Source organism: Emys orbicularis, chromosome 7 (assembly GCF_028017835.1).
Source record: "Emys orbicularis isolate rEmyOrb1 chromosome 7, rEmyOrb1.hap1, whole genome shotgun sequence".
Classification (NCBI taxonomy): Eukaryota; Metazoa; Chordata; order Testudines; family Emydidae; genus Emys; species Emys orbicularis.
Window position 1 is genome coordinate 35,359,215 of NC_088689.1, and position 18,434 is coordinate 35,377,648.

An 18,434-nucleotide genomic window follows, 5' to 3' on the forward strand; every position below is an offset into this window, starting at 1 on the left:
ATTCGCACATGCTGGCAGCAGTAGCCAGGCTTGTTGACACAGTGGAATGCCGCCTCTGGGCCCGGGAAACAAGCATAGAGTAGTGGGATCGCATCATTATGCAGGTATGAGATGAGGAGCAGTGGCTGCATAACTTTCGAATGCATAAAGCCACTTTCATGGAACTTTTTGAATTGCTTTCCCCAGCTCTGAAGCGCAGAAATACTAAATGAGGCCTGCTCTGACAGTTGAGAAACGAATGGCGATAACCCTGTGGAAGCTTGTAACGCCAGATTGCTACCGGTCAGTTGGGAATCACTTTGGAGTGGGTAACTCTACCATGGGGCTGCTGTGATCCAAGAAGCCAGGGCAATCAATTCACTTCTGCTAAGAAGGGTAGTGACTCTGGGAAACGTGCAGGACATAGTGGATGGCTTTGCTGCGATGGGGTTCCCTAACTGTGGTGGGGCGATAGCCAGAACGCACATCCCTATCTTGGTACCAGACCACCTTGCCAAAGAATACATAAATTGGAAAGGCTACTTCTCAATGGTGTTGCAAGCGCTAGTGGATCACAGAGGCCATTTCACCGACATCAACGTGGGATGGTCGGGAAAGGTACATGACGTACATCTTTAGGAAATCCGGTCCCTTCAGAAAGATGCAAGAAGGAACTTTCTTCCCAGACCGGAAAATTACCATTGGTGACGTTGAAATGCCAATAGTTATCCTTGGGGACCCAGCCTACCCCTTGCTCCCATGGCTCATGAAGCCGTACACGGGCAGCCTGGACAGCAGTAAGGAGCAGTTCAACCATAGGCTGAGCAAGTGCAGAATGGTGATAGAGTATGCCTTTGGATGTCTAAAGGGGCGCTGTCATAGTTTACTGACTAGGTTAGACCTCAGCAAAAGCAATATTCCCATTGTTGTTGCTGCTTGCTGTGCTCTACATAATATATGTGAAAGTAATGGGGGGGGGGGGGAAGTTTCTGGCAGGGGGGGGGGGGCAGATCACCTGGCTGCCAATTATGAGCAGCCAGACACCAAGGCAATAAGAGGAGCACATCGAGGCGCACTGTGTCTCCGAGAGGCTTTGAAAACCAGTTTCATGAATGATCCAACACTGATGTGACAATTCTGTGTGTTGTTCCTTACCAACCTGCCCCCTTTTTTGCATGTACTGCCCTGTAAACTAAACCCCCACCAACCAGTGTGCACAGTGAATAAAGAGCCTCTTGTCCTCAATTCATGCATTTTTATTATGCTAACAAACACTGAACAGAGATAACAATGAATAGCAATGATAACCAGGTAAGAGCCTGATAACACAGGGCGGGAGGGGCAAGAACACATAGCTTATTACAATTGCACTGTTTAGCAAACAAAGCCATGGGAATGGGAGCTTTCTGCTCCATGAATCATCCCCTGGAGTTGAGCTCAAGGGATAACAGAGCTCCACCCCCCACATTCTAGGACATCTGGGAGAGGAGGATATGGAACTTGGTGAGGAGGGCAGCTGGTTCGTCATTGGGTGCAGTGGGACTCTAAGGTCCAGCTTAGATTCCAAGCAGATTGCTAAAAGGTGGCTTTTCTGAAGACAATCGTTCTGATATTGGGGATATTGTGTGGATATGCAAGTGAAAGTATCTTACCTGGAATCAAATGCCACAAATAATGGAACTAGTTGGGGGAAGAGCAGTACCTCAGTTAATCCATTTAATGCCCTTACTGAAATTAAGAACCTCTCACAATCGAAAGAACTAGATTGCATTAGCTATATTCTCTGTAACAAGGTTATCACCATATGGATGATGGAATCCATATTGACCAATATCAGAAGACTGATTTCAGTGTAAAAGAGAAATAGCTGGTTATGTGGAGCTGATAGTCTGAGAGCTTTGTGACCTGGCAAAATGTTGGGAGGTGTGGGAGCAATTTTTGGAAGTAAAAAAATAATTTACATGAGAAAAGGGCATAACGTTATATTTCTAATTGTATACAAATGTTTTAGATTCCAAACATTGATTTTTTTCCCCATTCATCTCTTCCTAGTGTGATTCTCTTTATCTTTTTTTACAAGCCTTTCAATTCAAGGACATCCTTTGATGTGTGTATTTTTCCTGTCATGCTTTTGCTGTCTTATCATTATTATTGTATATATTCATGTGTATCTATACAAAATAAATGGTCAAAGTAAAACTAACATAGATTGTCTTAACTATATATGAAAGGCTGCATTTATTTTTAATATGTAACATGGGAAAGTTCTCTAGTATTTTAACTGGACCGGAGATATGTCCTCATTAGTTTAACATCTAATGATGTACTGTGCTGAACGATTTAAGGCATGCACATAGATTCTGGCTCACAGCTGTAATGTGCATTATAGGATTTTAGTTTTGGTTTCAGAAGTGTTTCCTTTGAGAAATATAATTCAGTTTTCTGAGTAACAGAATCCTGGTTGCTGAATTTCACCAGGAAGATGGGGAAAAATTGGTACCATGACCAAAAGAAAAATAAAGTAAATATTAAATTATTTCACAGTAACCCCCCCTTCCGTTTACAAGCTCCATGATTGACTCAAAAAATAGCAACTAGAAAAGCAGCCTATTGCCACTGTAGCAGGGTGGATACCTGCTCCTGCCTGGAAGGGCCTGGGATAGCCCAGAGAGCAGGCAGCGTGAAAGCTGAGCTGATTGGGGGAAGTGGCTGCAGCTGGGGCCATGCCCCAATCAGGCTTCAGCTGGCCTATATAAGAGGCTAGGAGCCAGGAGCTCAGTAGATTCTCTCTCTGCCTTCAGAGAGAGAAGGGCCGGGCTGCAGGGAGCTAGACAGGGTACCTGTAGTGGAGCAGGGCTGGGGAGCTCTAGCCTGGATAGCCCCAGGCTGCAACCTAGCGGAAGGCCAAGGGGTACTGGGGGTTGCAGAGGGCAGCCCAGGGCTAGGCCAAGGCAGCAGGTCCAAACCCCCCTTGCCAGTGGTGAGTGGCCTATACTGCAGTCTGCCCCAGGGAGTGGGGGCTAGTTGGTGACTGGCAGTGGCCTAGTGCTGAGGCAAGGTGGGGATAGTGGGTGGGGGTTCCCCTGGGAGGGGAGACCTAGCGTGTGTGTGTGTGTGGGTACTGCCAGGGGGCAGCACCCAGAGCAAAGGGGCACTGGGGTCCTGGGAGGGACACTGGCGCCAGTGCAGAGGACAAGGCGGATCACCAGCCTGCAGAGGGCGCTCCAGAGGCTGGTGAGCTAATTCCCTGGACGACCAGCAGGAGGCGCTGCAGGGGTGAGTCCGGACCCTCTATAGCCACACATACAGAAAGTATATTTCAATAAATCTAAATTAACTAATTAATTCTCAAATAATGCTGTGTGATTTTATGGATACTTTCCCATCAGTGCAATAATTTCACTGTATAAACGCTTGGCTGCATCAAGACCCCAGGTGAAATCCCAGTGGTTCCAGTCAGAAATATTCTTGTGGTAAACTAGGTTAGTAATGCGAGGGAGTAACATGTCAATATCCTTTGTGTCTACCATCCAGTCCTCGCCACCAGACCATACTGCAGTGGGCACAGTCATATCTTCTATCTTATAGAAGGGAGGGACAGACTGAAAGACAAAAATGCAAGTCTCAGATGCTGTCTTAATTTTTAAACAAAAATCATTGATTAACCATTTGACTGCTGTGCAAAATTGCCAGATTCATCTGAGATGATCAGTGTTTTGGGACAGTAGTTCTCAAACCGTGGTTGATAGTCTACACAGCACCTGCTGCTGCTCCATAAAGAGCTGCCTTCTACACGTGTCCCAATTCATCTTTGTAACATAGCGTCTGGGTGCCAGGATAAGCCTGCCTAGTTTCCTAGGGATCAGTGCTACATGGGAGTAGTAGGAGGAAAAGGAACTGTTCTCAGAGACTTGCTGCTGGAAAGGAGTTGCTGGTTTGAGAAGACCCAAGACCCATCCAGCTGGAAACAAACATCCAGCAGAGAAGGGAAACAGGCAGTATGCATAGAAGATCAGTGGAGAAGGGAAACACATGGCAAAGAACCAGGATCAGGAGAACGTGCAAGAAGGGAACTGGAACATATACAAGGGAATGGGGAAGAAAGGAAGCTGGAGGCTGTGCAGCGAGAGAGGAAGACCTGGAAGCGGGGGAGCACGTGCAGGAGGAGACAGGGCCAAGTAACAATGACCTTGTGCATGGGAGGTGAGGACAAAGCAGCAGTGAACACAGGGCAGGAAAGTGAAGGAGAAGGCGACCGGATGGCAGATGAGCAGGTGCAAGGAAGCCTGGGGAAAGAGAGGAAATGAACAAATGATAGAGGAGATGAAAAGAGGAGCAAAAGGAGACAGTATGATTAAGTTTTTCAAATGGATGAAACCCATATTAAATACACCCCAAAAGTCCATAAACTAATGCTAATTTTCCTGTAGTCAAACGCTGTAACAGATTGGGGATGTGTTGTGCTTGAGCGTGGGAAGACGGGGGATCATTCTTATTTTTAAAAAAGATAACTTAGTTTTCAATAAAAATCATTTTTCCCTACCTGGTTGTACTTAGCCTGGTTCTCACTGCCATAGTCAAAATATTTGAATTCTCCTGATTTAACTGCCTAGCAAAATGAAGAAAAGAGAATGTAAAATTAGACCGAATTATCCACATGCCTTTGCATATCAGTGTGCTGTTCTGCCTTAAACTATCATGAAACAATGATATTATAGTATGCAGGACTTAAATTAGACATTTTGGATGAAATTTTGGCAAAACACTCATTGACTTCAATAGGATCAGAATTTAGCCCTTTGCACCTACAACAGCATATTTTGAGCATAAAAAAAATAAAAAAATTACATGCACTTCTTCAAAATCACTTCTCACTTTTCATTGCTGGCGAGTAATTTTTAATCTGTATCTGCTAACAAATAAGGTTTTCTTTTTGTTAACTTCATCATTAACATTGTGCACCGGGGTGCTTTTTGAGAACTTTGTATTGACAGATTTTGGTATTACATAGTCCATGATTTTTTCCATCTTTCTCTTTCTTGAGACAATAGTCTTAAAATACATCTCTACCCCGATATAACCAGACCCAATATAACACAAATTCGAATATAACACGGTAAAGCAGTGCTCTGGGGGCGGGGGGGCTGCGCACTCCGTCGGATCAAAGCAAGTTCGATATAACGCGGTTTCACCTATAACACGGTAAGATTTTTTGGCTCCCGAGGACAGCATTATATCGGGGTAGAGGTGTATATAAACAATTAAAAGAATTATAATTTCCCTTTTCCTTTTCAGGACTGCTTTCTATACTGGTGTTCTTCATTGAGGGATTATAGGTGACACAAGCAGCAACCCCTATAGTTAAGATCACCTTTTCATTATAAGAGCCTGTTTTCAGTTTGCCAAACTTTAATAATTTAGGCTGAAGTTTTTCAGCTTATCTCAGGCTAAATTCTTTTGGCAAATTTCAGTAAAACCAGTTCAGTCATTTGTTAGAAAATGTCTAGTTTCCCTGAGCCACGTCCATCCTGTGCACTGAATGAGGCAGGGCCCTGTGGAAAAAAATAGTGTGTGATCATGTAATTAAAGACTGTATCATAATACCTATGCAAAAGGGGGCTTAATTAAGGTTGCATGAGCAAACTTTATTCTGGAATTTTCTAACTTTTGAGTGTGACTTTACAATCTTAATAGTCATAGCTTTCCTACATGCCCGTCCTTTCACACTGAAAACTCTCAGTAACCAATAACGTCAAAGATGGAACTCAAAGGATTATGTCACTATATTAAAATCTCGTTGATAAATAAATGCCTGTCTGTTCTGAATAAATCAGGTTTTAACTATAATCAGAGAGCGCAAGGGAGAGTATAAATAGCAGAATATTGAAAGATTTCAGAAGCTCTACCTGGGCCCAGTGCAGTATGTTTTTAATAGATGTTTCATCTGGAAAGCGGCCTGTGTACACATCCATTCGACTCTGCAAAAAAAAACATTTTTAGGATACCATTTGTTTTCTGAATGAAATGGGAGAAAGGCAGGATTCTACATAAACAAAACACCATTCAGTTCAGTAACTACAGCATTACAAATCATCCAAAATTGAGCAAGTTGGATAGCCAGAAAAACTGGAATATTTTCAGAAATCTAATTCCTCTCATATCTGTTAATTTTTAAATCAATTACTTAATGATAGTTCTGCCAAAAGTAGTAAGAAAACATCTAAAATATTAAGCTCTCCTTGAACCTATTGTAAGGTTTTATTTAATTCTGTCTGAGTTATGGTTCTGAGTGCTAGATAAAAACAGGCTTGCAATATTTGGGTACGTCTATACTTACCTCCGGGTCCCGCGGTAAGCAATAGATCTTCTGGGATCGATCCCGGAAGTGCTCGCCGTCGACGCCGGTACTCCTGCTCTGCGAGAGGAGTACGCGCAGTCGACGGGGGAGCCTGCCTGCCGCATCTGGACCCGCGGTAAGTTCGAACTAAGGTACTTCGACTTCAGCTACGTTATTCACATAGCTGAAGTTGCGTATCTTAGTTCAAAGTGGGGGGTTAGTGTGGACCAGCCCTTTGCCTAAACTACCTCATGCTTTTACCATGTATAGATCCTGGGGGAAAGCTAGGTGGATACTATTGACCCATTGAGCTAGGTGGATTGTCAGACCATCTGAATATACAGGAAGTGGGAGTTGCTCTCTGTAAACAGAGGAGTCAGGGGTGTGGCTTAAGCAGCCTCATGTAGGAACAGCCAAGTTTGAGTAGAAAGCTGGGCTGAACTTTGTTTCCTGTCATTAATTTCTGTGCTAATAGAGCCAACCCCCGGCTCCCCGAAGGGTGCAAGTCTTTGACTTTATGTATTGCATGGGACTTTGTTTCAGAGCAGGTTGAGCAAGGTACCAGCTCACACGAGGCATAATTTCCTTTTCATTTTTTTATTCAGAGAACTCCAGTTTGCCATGTAAATGACACCTCTGGCAAATGGACTCTCAACATTTCCCCCAGAGACGGGATTAAATATTCCTGACAACATATGTTTGCAAAGTGTGTCTGTGTGACAGTGGGTACCTTGCAGTGCTGCCAGCAGACATTACTTTAATCTTTGGCTGACTGGTGCCTGTTAAGCCTACAGACAATTTAATAATATTATTGATAAATATCAGTTGGCAACTGGTGCCTGTTAGTTCGGGAACTGCAGACTTTCCTTATCTGGGCTGCATTCTAGTGTAGGGGAGGTTAGGTTGAGGAATGGAATTCTCACACATCACCTCCTCAAATGGACAGATAGGCATTAGGACTAGAGCATAACCCATCTATGGCCACTAAGCCACTATACTGTGCTACAATATGTTCTCCTGAGTAATGTTCTGGGGGCAGTGGATCCAACAGCCTCTCTCCTGCCCACCTGCCCCACTGGAAACCAATGCAGACGGCCTACCCCAGCACTGAAAAGCGAGCATTGTGACTCTCCCTGCACAACTGCTCTGGACACAGCATGCACCTGCACCCACCCACCCTGGGGCTTATGTGACACTGCTGTTGTGTAAGTCAGGGCCTGGGACTGTGATATTTTAATGCCATGTTAAACATTTACACTGCTTTATTGAGAAAAAGACAGGTAACACATTAGCCAAACCACTAAGCCAACTGTAGGCTACAGAAATTCCCAGTTAAATTGCTTAGCACCAACTGCATTATTGAGGCATTTGCTTTCTCCATTCTCATCATGTTTGAAAGTCCCTAGCAAAACTCTACAACAATTAAAGGACCCTGCTTTACTCATTCCAAATTAAATAATTGCACATTTGGCACAAATGCTATTGAACTGAAAAAGTTAGCTTGATTTTAATCATCACTAAAAAAAATAGGGCTGATACAGATATACACACATACCATATTTATGTTTTTCTCATTGAATCCACCCGCAAAGAAAAATGCATTGGCACAAAGTCTATTAGGTAATTCATAGCAGCATATTTTGGCAGCAATCTCTCTCATAGTATTACCCCACCAACGGAAGTCTTTTTTGCCAAGAAAATCCTGTGAAAATGCAAAGGGTATTACTTACAGTGAACGTTCAAAGTGTATTTTGTATAGTTCCCTTATCACAGTCAGGCCTGATCCAGGTCATACCCTTAACTGACTTCCTTTAGGTTCTCATGTAGCTACTAGGACCACAACTGTGTTCCATCAACTGTGTATTCCACAGTTAATACATGCATACCTCATGGGATTTTCATTCATTCAAGGCAAGAAGGGGATTTCCCACCCTCTACCCCGACTTGTACAGATACCTCAAAGACATATGCATCAGAATGGTATCAATATGGTAAGCTGAACGTGAAGTTGGAAAATTCACATTCAGATACCTTCTCCCCCCATTTTTTTTCAAAATAAATTAAAAAAAAATACTTGAATACATCATTAAAATTGTTAATTTAAACATACTGAAGCCAGGAATTCAACAGTTAAGACTCCGAACAGGGATGTTAATTCTGACACCTTGCACATACTGTGAGAGGCATATGTTTAACAAAACAAACAACCACAAACACTACGGAACATACATGCACTGTGACTGAATTAATATTTCAGTGGCAATCTAATCTGTTTACAGTATATTACCTCTTGTATTATCTGGTAGCGTGGGACTCCTGCTCAGGCACAATGTCTCTTTTTAAAGACCAGTACTCAGTAGTGTAATAAAATACAGAGAAATCTCATACCTGTAATGCTCCTTCAGGCATTAACAACATTTTCACCAGAGGGCTTTTGGTGTGTCCAACGGTGACAGCAGGAGCCAAGGCAAAAAACATTTTGACTTTCTGTGCCAGCTGTGGCATGGAAGAAAATGCTATGAACGCTGAGAAAGTAGAAGAGAATAATTACGGAAATCTTACAAAAAATAACTGAATACTTACAGGTTTCAGAGTGGTAGCCCTGTTAGTCTGTATCAGCAAAAAGAACGAGGAGTACTTGTGGCACCTTAGAACAGTGTTTCTCAAACTTGAGCCGCTGCTTGTTCAGGGAAAGCCCCTGGCGGGCCGGGCTGGGCTGGGCCGGTTTGTTTACCTGCCGCGTCTGCAGGTTTCGCCAAATGCAGCTCCCACTGGCTGCGGGCCAATGGGGGCTGCAGGAAGTGGCGCAGGCTGAGGGATGTATATCTTCCTATTGTATTTTCCACTGCATGCATCCAATGAAGTGGGTTTTAGCCCATGAAAGCTTATGCCCAAATAAATTTGTTAGTCTCTAAGGTGCCACAAGTACTCCTCGTTCTTTTTGCTGAATACTTACAGGCATTTGTATGAAACTCCATCAGAGGGTTCATCAGGACCCAGCATGTAGATTTGGTTTAGAAGAAATCAGCTTTCATGCAGAATGAAGGAATCTGCATGAAGTTTAGGATGGTCCTTGACTATGAATCAAGACAGGCGATGACATAAAATAGTTTAGCCAGGGACTGACATAAGAGTGCTGTGGCTGTGCTGAATGATGCAACTTATCCCAGAATAAGAACAGGCAGAAATGGAAACTGTACCAAGGTCATCATCATTTCAGAGGAGTTAGCAGGGATATTTGTTCATGACCTTTCTGTTTAACTTTTGTATCACTTTCACAGCAGAGATGTTAAAAGGAGATTATTTCTTTATTTCTGTGGTCAAATATAGTCCTGATATGGACCTCTTTAGTGCCTATTGCCAAGAAGCAGATCTCTCGATTATCAGTTATTGAGACTAAAAGGATTGTATTTTGTCCCTATTACTAACAGAGAATATGATAACTTGATAAGCCTGAGTTGGAACAATAAGCTCATTTTCACACTTGGGCTAGACTATCCATTAGTATGGAAGAAGGGAGCACCACGCGTTTCACCTGAAAACAAAAGCCATGAATTTTTGTGCAGCATCCCTGGGTTAATTTTAGAGGGTATCCTTGTCCCTTCAGCAATGAAAGATTTTTCAGGCTGAAGTATAGTCAAAAATTCCATTTGTGACAGCAAGATGAAGTTTAGCAAGAGAGGAACCTTTGGTGGTCACCAAAATCTCTCTGGTTGTTCTAGGAATCTGTTGGCTGCCCCTGATTATATCACAGGCTCCATGGCTTCAGTGGGACTTTTACCTGAGTCAGATCTGACTGAAAACTGATAAAGGAATCCTGGACTTAGCTCTATATAAAGTACTGGCACAATGTTACACAAAAGTGGGAATTGTCTCTGCAATTTTCTGCTTATAAACATATGAAAGAGTTAATAATAGCCCAGAGAGAGCCTTTCGTACTTAGAGAGAGAAAAGTACAATGCGAATGCACCAAATTCTGCTAGCATACCAATAGTGCCGCCCTGAGAGTAGCCAACATAATACAGTTGCTTCTGTCCAGTTTTCTGCAGAATAAAGTTGATCATAGCTGGAAGGTCATATTTGCCCATTTCATGAAAACTGCAATATAAAAATATGAAGTTAGCCACATAATGAAGTTATAGGGCCAGATTCTCAAGTAAGTTATGGCTCCTATGCACCACTAAGGTGACATTAAGGGGCTGGAATTTGGGGGATAAATTTCCAGGAGAAAATTCCCATTGTGTAGGGAAGCTCTCTGCTGAGTGCAACTGCGTGGGACCTGGGGCTGTGCTTCTGGCTACTACCCCGTCCTTCCCTCAACCACTTCACTGGTAAAGGGTCCATTAAAGGCCCTATATGAGTGCTGCAGCTTTCAGCAGCTCAGCAGCATCTGAAAATTGGCAAGACTTGCTCTCAGAATCAGGGAGCTGTAACCAGCTTTGCAGGGAGCGGAGCTCTGGCTACAGAGAGAATCTGGCCGGCAAATCCTGCCCACATACATTTGAATGCAGCACTGGTGAACTATGGGTCTGTCAGATAACAGCTCAAACTCTTCAGGGATCCAGCCCAGCCTAAGTTTGCCAGCCTAGAGTTTGAGTCTTTGTCTCTCTACATAATACAGATGCTTTATTTATTTTTCAATATTGAGTGTGTTTACAAGCCTAGGAAATATAATGCTCTGTTGGCCAAGACATGATGTTTGAATTAATGTTAGCCCAGTGCTCTTTTAATTCTGCTTCTGTGCTAAAGGAAAATGGCAATGTGCTTTAGAGGGTATTCTAATAACTAGACCCAGTTCCAGTAAATCACTAACAACAAGCTTGTTAGAAAATGGCTCAGCAATAGTTAAATAATGCCCAAAGGGGAGGCAGCAGCCAATTGGAAAGCTTGATAACATTGCCTGAAACCTGTATTCCATGCATTTTATGCCTGAGCTTCCCCATGTGAAAGAGAATGTGCAGCTGCACCTTTAGCATGGTGCTGCCTCCTCCCCATAGTCCACCTTGCCCACTCTGGACTGGTGCAAATGGAAGAGGGCAGGGCCTGTTCCATGCTCCTCCTTACCCTCTTTGGGGCAAACGCTATGCCCAAGATGAGAGCAATCCCCATTCTGCTTTGTGCTCAGGGACTGACTGCCCTTTGCCACTGGATAGGATTGCAGTGAGGGAAAGTTTCCTTGTGACATTCAATGAACTAAACCTATCTAACAGCACAATATATTTCTGTAGGTGAGTAATGGCCCTGACAATGACGCGTTTCAATGCAAAGGTTTCTACCACACAGAGGGTTCTGTTTAGCTCTGTGCTACATCTTTCAATCCTAGTGCTACTGAAATCAGTGGCATTAATGATGTGAGTAAGGGGTGCAGGAGGAGGTTCTCTGCTGATTTAAACTGATGGCCTCCCAAGGCCATGACAATGGAGCCAAATGGAAATTCATACAAAATTACAGATCTAAATCCTATCTGAGCACCATTGCTGTGCTCAAACCACACAAATTGATGTTCACATGAATTAAGAGAGACATAGATTACTGCACATACAGAATTGCCAACATGCAAAACAGTTTGCCATTTTCACTAGTTTCTCTCCAGTTCAGCCTACCTGAAATCCCAAAATTCCTCTTGGGCAATTGAAAATTTCTGGTGTCTTTGAGACCAGGTTGTCCCTCTGCTATTTCCGATCCAAACATCATAGCCAGCATCTGCTAGCATGAAGCCCAGGCTGTTGTTGGCCAAATTTTCGATCCAGTTGGTACCTTCACCAAACAATCCATGCTGGAGAAGCACAGCTGGCTTTGGACCTAAATAAATGGAATACTTTACCAAACATGTAGTTCTGTAACATGGCAAAGCGACATACTGTATTTCACTCATTCCAAACACATGCTGATACAACCTTTATATCAGAGCACACCCACAAGTATGATACCCCATGGCAAATAATTAGCTATAGTTAAAAGCAACTGTAAAGAGGGGTTTAGAATGGAAATGTTTAGGGAAGTTTAGCTACGGCTGTCATTAGTATTCTGTACATATACATGTATAATTAGCTTTAATGCTGCTAACAGCTGTAGTTAAGATTTCCTAAGTATTTCCATACTAAATCCCTGTTTTTAGTTGCTCATAACTAAGGCTGGTTGCTTGACATAACAACAATCAAACAGAACAAAATATACACAAATTTATAAGAAAAAATCACGGTGCAACTCAGCCAACAGGCATCCAGCCTCTCCTGTTCTCAAACTTATGTTATTGCTAATGTCAAAAACCATGACCTAATCATTCTCAATTTTCCTCACCCTGTTTTTGTAAAGACTTGATTGACTGGTTTTCAGTCTGAGATTTGGGTTCAGGATTTTGCCATAGATATTAAACATGCCTCCAATATATCTTTTTTTACCTGGATTGGTGGGTTGGTTGGTTTTTTTTATTTTGGATGAGTGTTATTTGGGGTTTTGTGCATCAAGCAAAATGGAGCCATACCTCTGTCTGTAGGTTTTTTTCTGCCATAAGGAATTCTGTTTATTCTCAAGTAATAGCCATCCTCTGTCAGAACTTCATACTCCTTACTGGGATATCCTTCATAGCAGATCAACTGACTCTGAGGGAATTAAAATAAATGTCTAAGATTGTTTACATGTATCAGATTTTTCATTATCTGTTGCAAGGAAGAGGGCATTTCCCACTAGGAAGTGTTAGCATGAGTGTTTGTTTAAATTTTATGAGTTCCTGCAGTTCACTGGTTTCAACAGGGATATGGAACAAAGCCTAAAATAGTGAGAGAATTGTATTTCTAACCTGTCCCAAACCAGAAAGTATTGAAAATATTCCCAGAGAGCCTGTTCTCCTGAGATTTCCAGCCCAATTACTTGAATAAGGAGGTGCCAAGAAGGCTGGATTAGCTGTGGAAAAGCTTAGAAAATTTCTCCACAAAGAATGTAAACATTTCCATGTTCTTCCTTCGCACATCCAAAAGTAATGGCATTAGTCAGAAGAGAATAAATATTCAGGAATCTATTATTTGAAAATAGTTTTTATTGGAATAGTCATTTCAAGAAATCCTCAATAAGTTAAGCATTTTAGATGCAAAAAAAGGGTCAATGATTAATAAATGAGAAAAATATAGTAAAAAGTAACTTTTGATCTGTGATGATTTGGGGAATTTGTCTACGTACAATTTAAGAATTCTGGTTGATTTTATGAAATTGCTGAAATTGAATGTGTACAATTCACCATCAGCTGTCAGGATTGTCGCCTATCTCTCTGATCAGGGACAACGGTAGGCCACTCAACTTTGATGAGCATCCATTCAAATCGAGCACCTTTAGCAAAGACATGATTGCTGCCCAGAGCAAACCAGTTTTTCACGTCTGAACTCCAAGGAGGAGGTAACTAAACAATAGATCATGTGGTGGGACTCTGGTCACCTGATGAGCCTGATCACTGACAAAGAGGAACTCAAAGAATGACACAAAGGCCATTTGGCCAGGAAAGAGGAACAGAGAGACATGCTGTCATAGCAGAAGAGTTTTATTTAACTGCAGGACTGGCTAAGGAATAAGGAAACTGTGTGCAGAGAAGAGGAGAGACTCCATGATTTGGAGGAAAAGCCATGTACAGGAGATGGTATCCTGGACTCCTTAGTGTACTCTGCCCTAAGCTCAAAGAATGCTCAAGAGTGCTGAGGAAACTGAGGCAGGAAAATGTGTACAGGTATCTTATAGTTTTGTCTAGCTCTGTCTTTCTTGTACTAGCTAAAGTAAAGAGTGATTGGGTTTTGGACTCTTTTGAGAAATCCGTGCATCTGTTTGCTTCACTATAAACACAGAGTTCCCACAAACTAGGAGCTCAGGGATAGGGTGATCTTAAATTATGGGGGAAGCTGGGGTATTAGCATTGGTGGGGGCCTACCGCTGGTGGGCCACGAGGCCCTATCTCAGTGACGGGGTAACAAACAAGGAGCCTGTGCCCAGGAAGCATGCCAGAGAGGCCAAGAAAAGAGACCGTGTTACAGACTACTCAGACTAGGGACACTTAAAGCACGTGGGCCCAGTGTGTGAGGCCCAAACACAGCAGCTTAGTAAGTGTCCAGCTGGGGGAGCTTTGCCAGGACTGCGACATGAACCCAAACAGAAAGGCAATTAAGCACCTGGAGGGGAGATAGGTCTGGGTCCCAGAGCCTCAGTATTTAATAATATAAACACTTCATCCTAGTATGTGAGGAGTAGGTTTGTGCAGAGCATTCTGGAAAATGCCAGCTTTAGGAACTCGTAAGAACCAGAAGATTATAAACAATGGTGTCTGCTGACAGCTCAACTGAACATTGGTAGCAAAGTTGACATGCTAAATCTTTCTCAGGGCCAATTTACAACTGCAGATAGTGATCATAATATACCTGAGCCAAAACAAGGTAGGTGAACTCCATCTTGCCTAACCTGAAGGGCCAGCACTGCAGGAACCCTGCATGCTCTTGTGTAATTCTCTGACAGCTCTAGCTATTAAAATCCACTCCAATGGGGAGTTTCCATTAAACCAAACTTTAGACTATCTTAGATTTGCTTTGTCCTATAATAATTATGTATCTTTACATCTCAGAAAATGGTTGGCTCCATGATAGAAATAACTTTATTATGAATCCTCTTATAAAAGTAAGGGTATAAACTACCCCAAATATAAGTGTTTACAATACCACAGAAACACGCCAAACACCAAGCATCCTTTCTGTGCTCATTTCACTCCCTCCTTGAAACCCACTCCCTCTGCAAAGTCTCCATCTATTCAGCTCCACATTTTCTTACAATTTATCTCTTGTAAAGATACATCTTATGCTTCAGACTTTAAATCATAATCATCGATTTAATAATCCCTTAACGTACATACATCAAGCAATTACTTCCCGAAGGGTTGTCAAAAAAGTGTTTGAGCATAACTATTATGTAGACTCATTATTGCCGGTTCAGATCCTCCCTCAAAATAGGGACCCATGACATATGAGAAGAGAAGAGAGGTGTGAAGAATTTTCTGTCCGGGAACAAGGAAATGCATGGAACTGAATATAAGAGATCACTCCCATTTATAACTGACTTACTCATATGCACACTTATACTTCCCCGATCTATTCTTCAATACAGATAAATTGGAAGGCCCTTTTGGAAAAACAGTAAGTGTTGCTGTAGTGGAGGAAGGGAAAGAGTTAAAGAGAAAACTTGTTAATGAAACATTATCAATATTAAATATGGACCTAAAGTTGGATCCAAAGTTTGCACTTAGGTCACTTGGTAGATGTCTTTTAATGAGCTTTTCTAAATCCCAAAACAAGACACTCCCAAACGTTGTAGTTGAAAATTTGAAATGCAGCCCTCAACCTGAATCTGAATTTTCAGGCCTATGTCTAATTATTATGTTACATTATAGTTAAGATTTTCACAAATACTTGACTTACAATATTCATAAACGTTTCAGGATTCAGGTTTCTTCTCTTCTTGATGAGTTCTTCTGAGCTTGTAAAGGCTTGTATTAGACAGGCTACTGCAATAAACCACCACATCTTGTTTCTGTGAAAAAAATGTGTCTATTAATAATATTTCTACCAACATACATCTTGGCTTTGTAACGTTTATGCCAACTCTCTTCTATATCTAAAGAGTGTGAAATACACGCTGGAAAATGGGGGGAAAAAATCACCATTTTACCTGCCAATTCTTACTCACAAGCACAGTAATATTGAATTCAATCGGGGACAGGCCCTACTTCAGTCTCTGTCGTGATTCTGTTGTATTTATGGCCATATCCAACTCTTATTGAACTTACTGAAACACTCCCTTTGCCTGCAATAGAAGATGGATTAGGTCCTATGTGAAGCACTGTTATACTTTGAGCACTACAAAGCAGTTAAATTGCTTCATACCCAGGACCGGTGTTATGTAAGTTAGTGTCTTACGTTTTGTTAAACACAGAAACACAATAAAAATAAGGATAAAAAATATGTCAAGGAATACATTCATGCCAGTCAGGTAATGGCCACATCTATACATTTGTTATTTTATTATTACTTAATAATATATTGTGGATCAGGAACCTATTTTATTTGACATTGACCAAACACATAGGAAGACATGGTCCCTGCCACAAAGAGTTTATAATCTAACATACTGCTATAAACCATTATTTCCAGGATTATAAATTTCTCAGACTATTTTTTTTAAAATAAATTTGTCAAGAATACATCATAAAACCTCAATACTACTTGGCCCATATAGTAATCACATATCCCAAATAAAGACATATTTATAATATGACTGGAGTGGCAATTGTGCTTAAAAAGCATGACTTTAATATAGCCTGCAAGCACTCTCCCTGGTTCTGTGCAGTGATACCAATCCCTCACTTTGTTAAAATAAAATTGCTAGACGCAAGCCGGAGACTGAAAGTTAGGTTTGATTGAAAACAGCACAAAAAGAACCCACTATTGAATGCTGTATTAAAAACACAAAAAATACTCGCCTATATCAATTTAAAGTATCATGCTCAATTCTGGTGAATATTCTTTTGGGCCATGCACTTTTTGAAAAGTACTGTAAATAGTACATTTTACAATAACTTTTAAGTAATGTCTCAATCTATGAAAAAGAACAGATCTACCCTTAGGAGACTTTCTGTCCATTGTCCCTCATTCCAACAATCTTTTCTCCCCACAAAATATATAGACGAGAGGAGTTGCAGTGTCAATTCTCCTCACTCCTTCTGAGGAAATGTTACAAGCATTCACCATAACTCCATCTAAGGACCTGTCAAAAACCACATACAAATGTGACACAAACCAAGTGACTAAGGTACAGGTTATTAGTTATTTTACCCCCAAAAGAGCATCTAAAATGTAAACCTGAGTTCAGGAAGGAAAAGATATTACCAACCAGAGTGCACTCACGGCATCAGATGGGATTTGGAGGCTTGAATGACGGCAGTTCAGTCAACACCAGTGTTAAAAGAAGTTGGAAGTGACAGACATGCAGTACCTTATTACGTGACACAATTAAAGTAGGTGCATATCAGTAAACACCACTGATGACTAAAACCATATTTATTGTGCAATTAAATGCCTTCATTCTCCTCCACCTGCAGGCATGTCACGTGATGTTATTTCATGTATTTCCGCAGTTATTCAGTAAGGCATGGAACCTCCACTCACTTCTGCATGAGCTTAACTTTAGACTATTATATTATATGTTGGCTGGATGCAAACTCATTTAAATTTAATCTGCTCTTATCATGTTCACACAAAGGAGCTGCTGATCTGTGCGAGTTGTGAAGAGTGTTAATCAGTGCCATATGTCCATATAAAATATATTAATTACAGTGTGTGTGTAGTAACCTGTAATTTTCTATCATCAGCAGTCACTGATACAATACAACAGCACATGTGTGCATAGTCTTAGTTACAAAGGATTTGGTTAGCTTCTTATCTAGTTCATTCAACTATCTCTTTGCCAAAGAGCTGATGAGTTGCTAGGAAAAGGCAGGTATTAGTAATGGGAGATTCGATCATTAGAAACGTAGATAGCTGGGTTTGTGATGACCGGGAGAACCGCATGGTGACTTGCCTGCCTGGTGCGAAGGTTGCGGATCTCTCGAGACATCTAGACAGACTTATGGGTAGTGCTGGGGAGGAGCCGGTGGTCGTGGTACATGTAGGTACCAATGACATAGGTAAGGGTAAGAGAGATGTCCTGGAGCCCAAATTTAGGCTGCTAGGGAAGAGACTGAAATCCAGGACCTCTATGGTGGCATTCTCAGAAATGCTCCCAGTTCCACGCGCAGGGCCAGGTAGGCAGGCAGAGCTTCAGAGTCTCAATGCGTGGATGAGACGATGGTGTAGAGAGGAGGGGTTTACATTCATTAGGAACTGGGGAAACTTTTGGGATGGGGGAAGCCTATACAGGAGAGATGGGCTCCACCTAAATCAAAGTGGAACCAGACTGCTGGCACTGAACATTAAAAAGGTTGTAGAGCAGTTTTTAAACTAGGAGATGGGGAAAAGCCAACTGCTGCAGAGGAGCATGTGGATCGGACAGAGACTTCTCTTAGGGGAGAGTCTAATGTTAGAGAATCTCCAGGTTA

General features: G+C 41.8%; 1 protein-coding gene across 1 annotated transcript; it reads right to left on the reverse strand.

Moving 5' to 3' along the window:
• Window positions 1-3,347: 3,347 nt before the first annotated feature.
• On the reverse strand, window positions 3,348-15,864 carry LOC135880886 (lysosomal acid lipase/cholesteryl ester hydrolase-like). The gene is made up of 9 exons (XM_065407269.1): window positions 15,760-15,864; window positions 12,801-12,918; window positions 11,920-12,118; window positions 10,305-10,414; window positions 8,705-8,841; window positions 7,872-8,018; window positions 5,886-5,957; window positions 4,523-4,588; window positions 3,348-3,581 (listed from the first exon to the last, which is right to left on the reverse strand). Exons 1-9 carry the CDS (start codon window positions 15,862-15,864, stop codon window positions 3,348-3,350), a joined length of 1,188 nt encoding a protein of 395 aa, XP_065263341.1.
• Window positions 15,865-18,434: the final 2,570 nt, after the last annotated feature.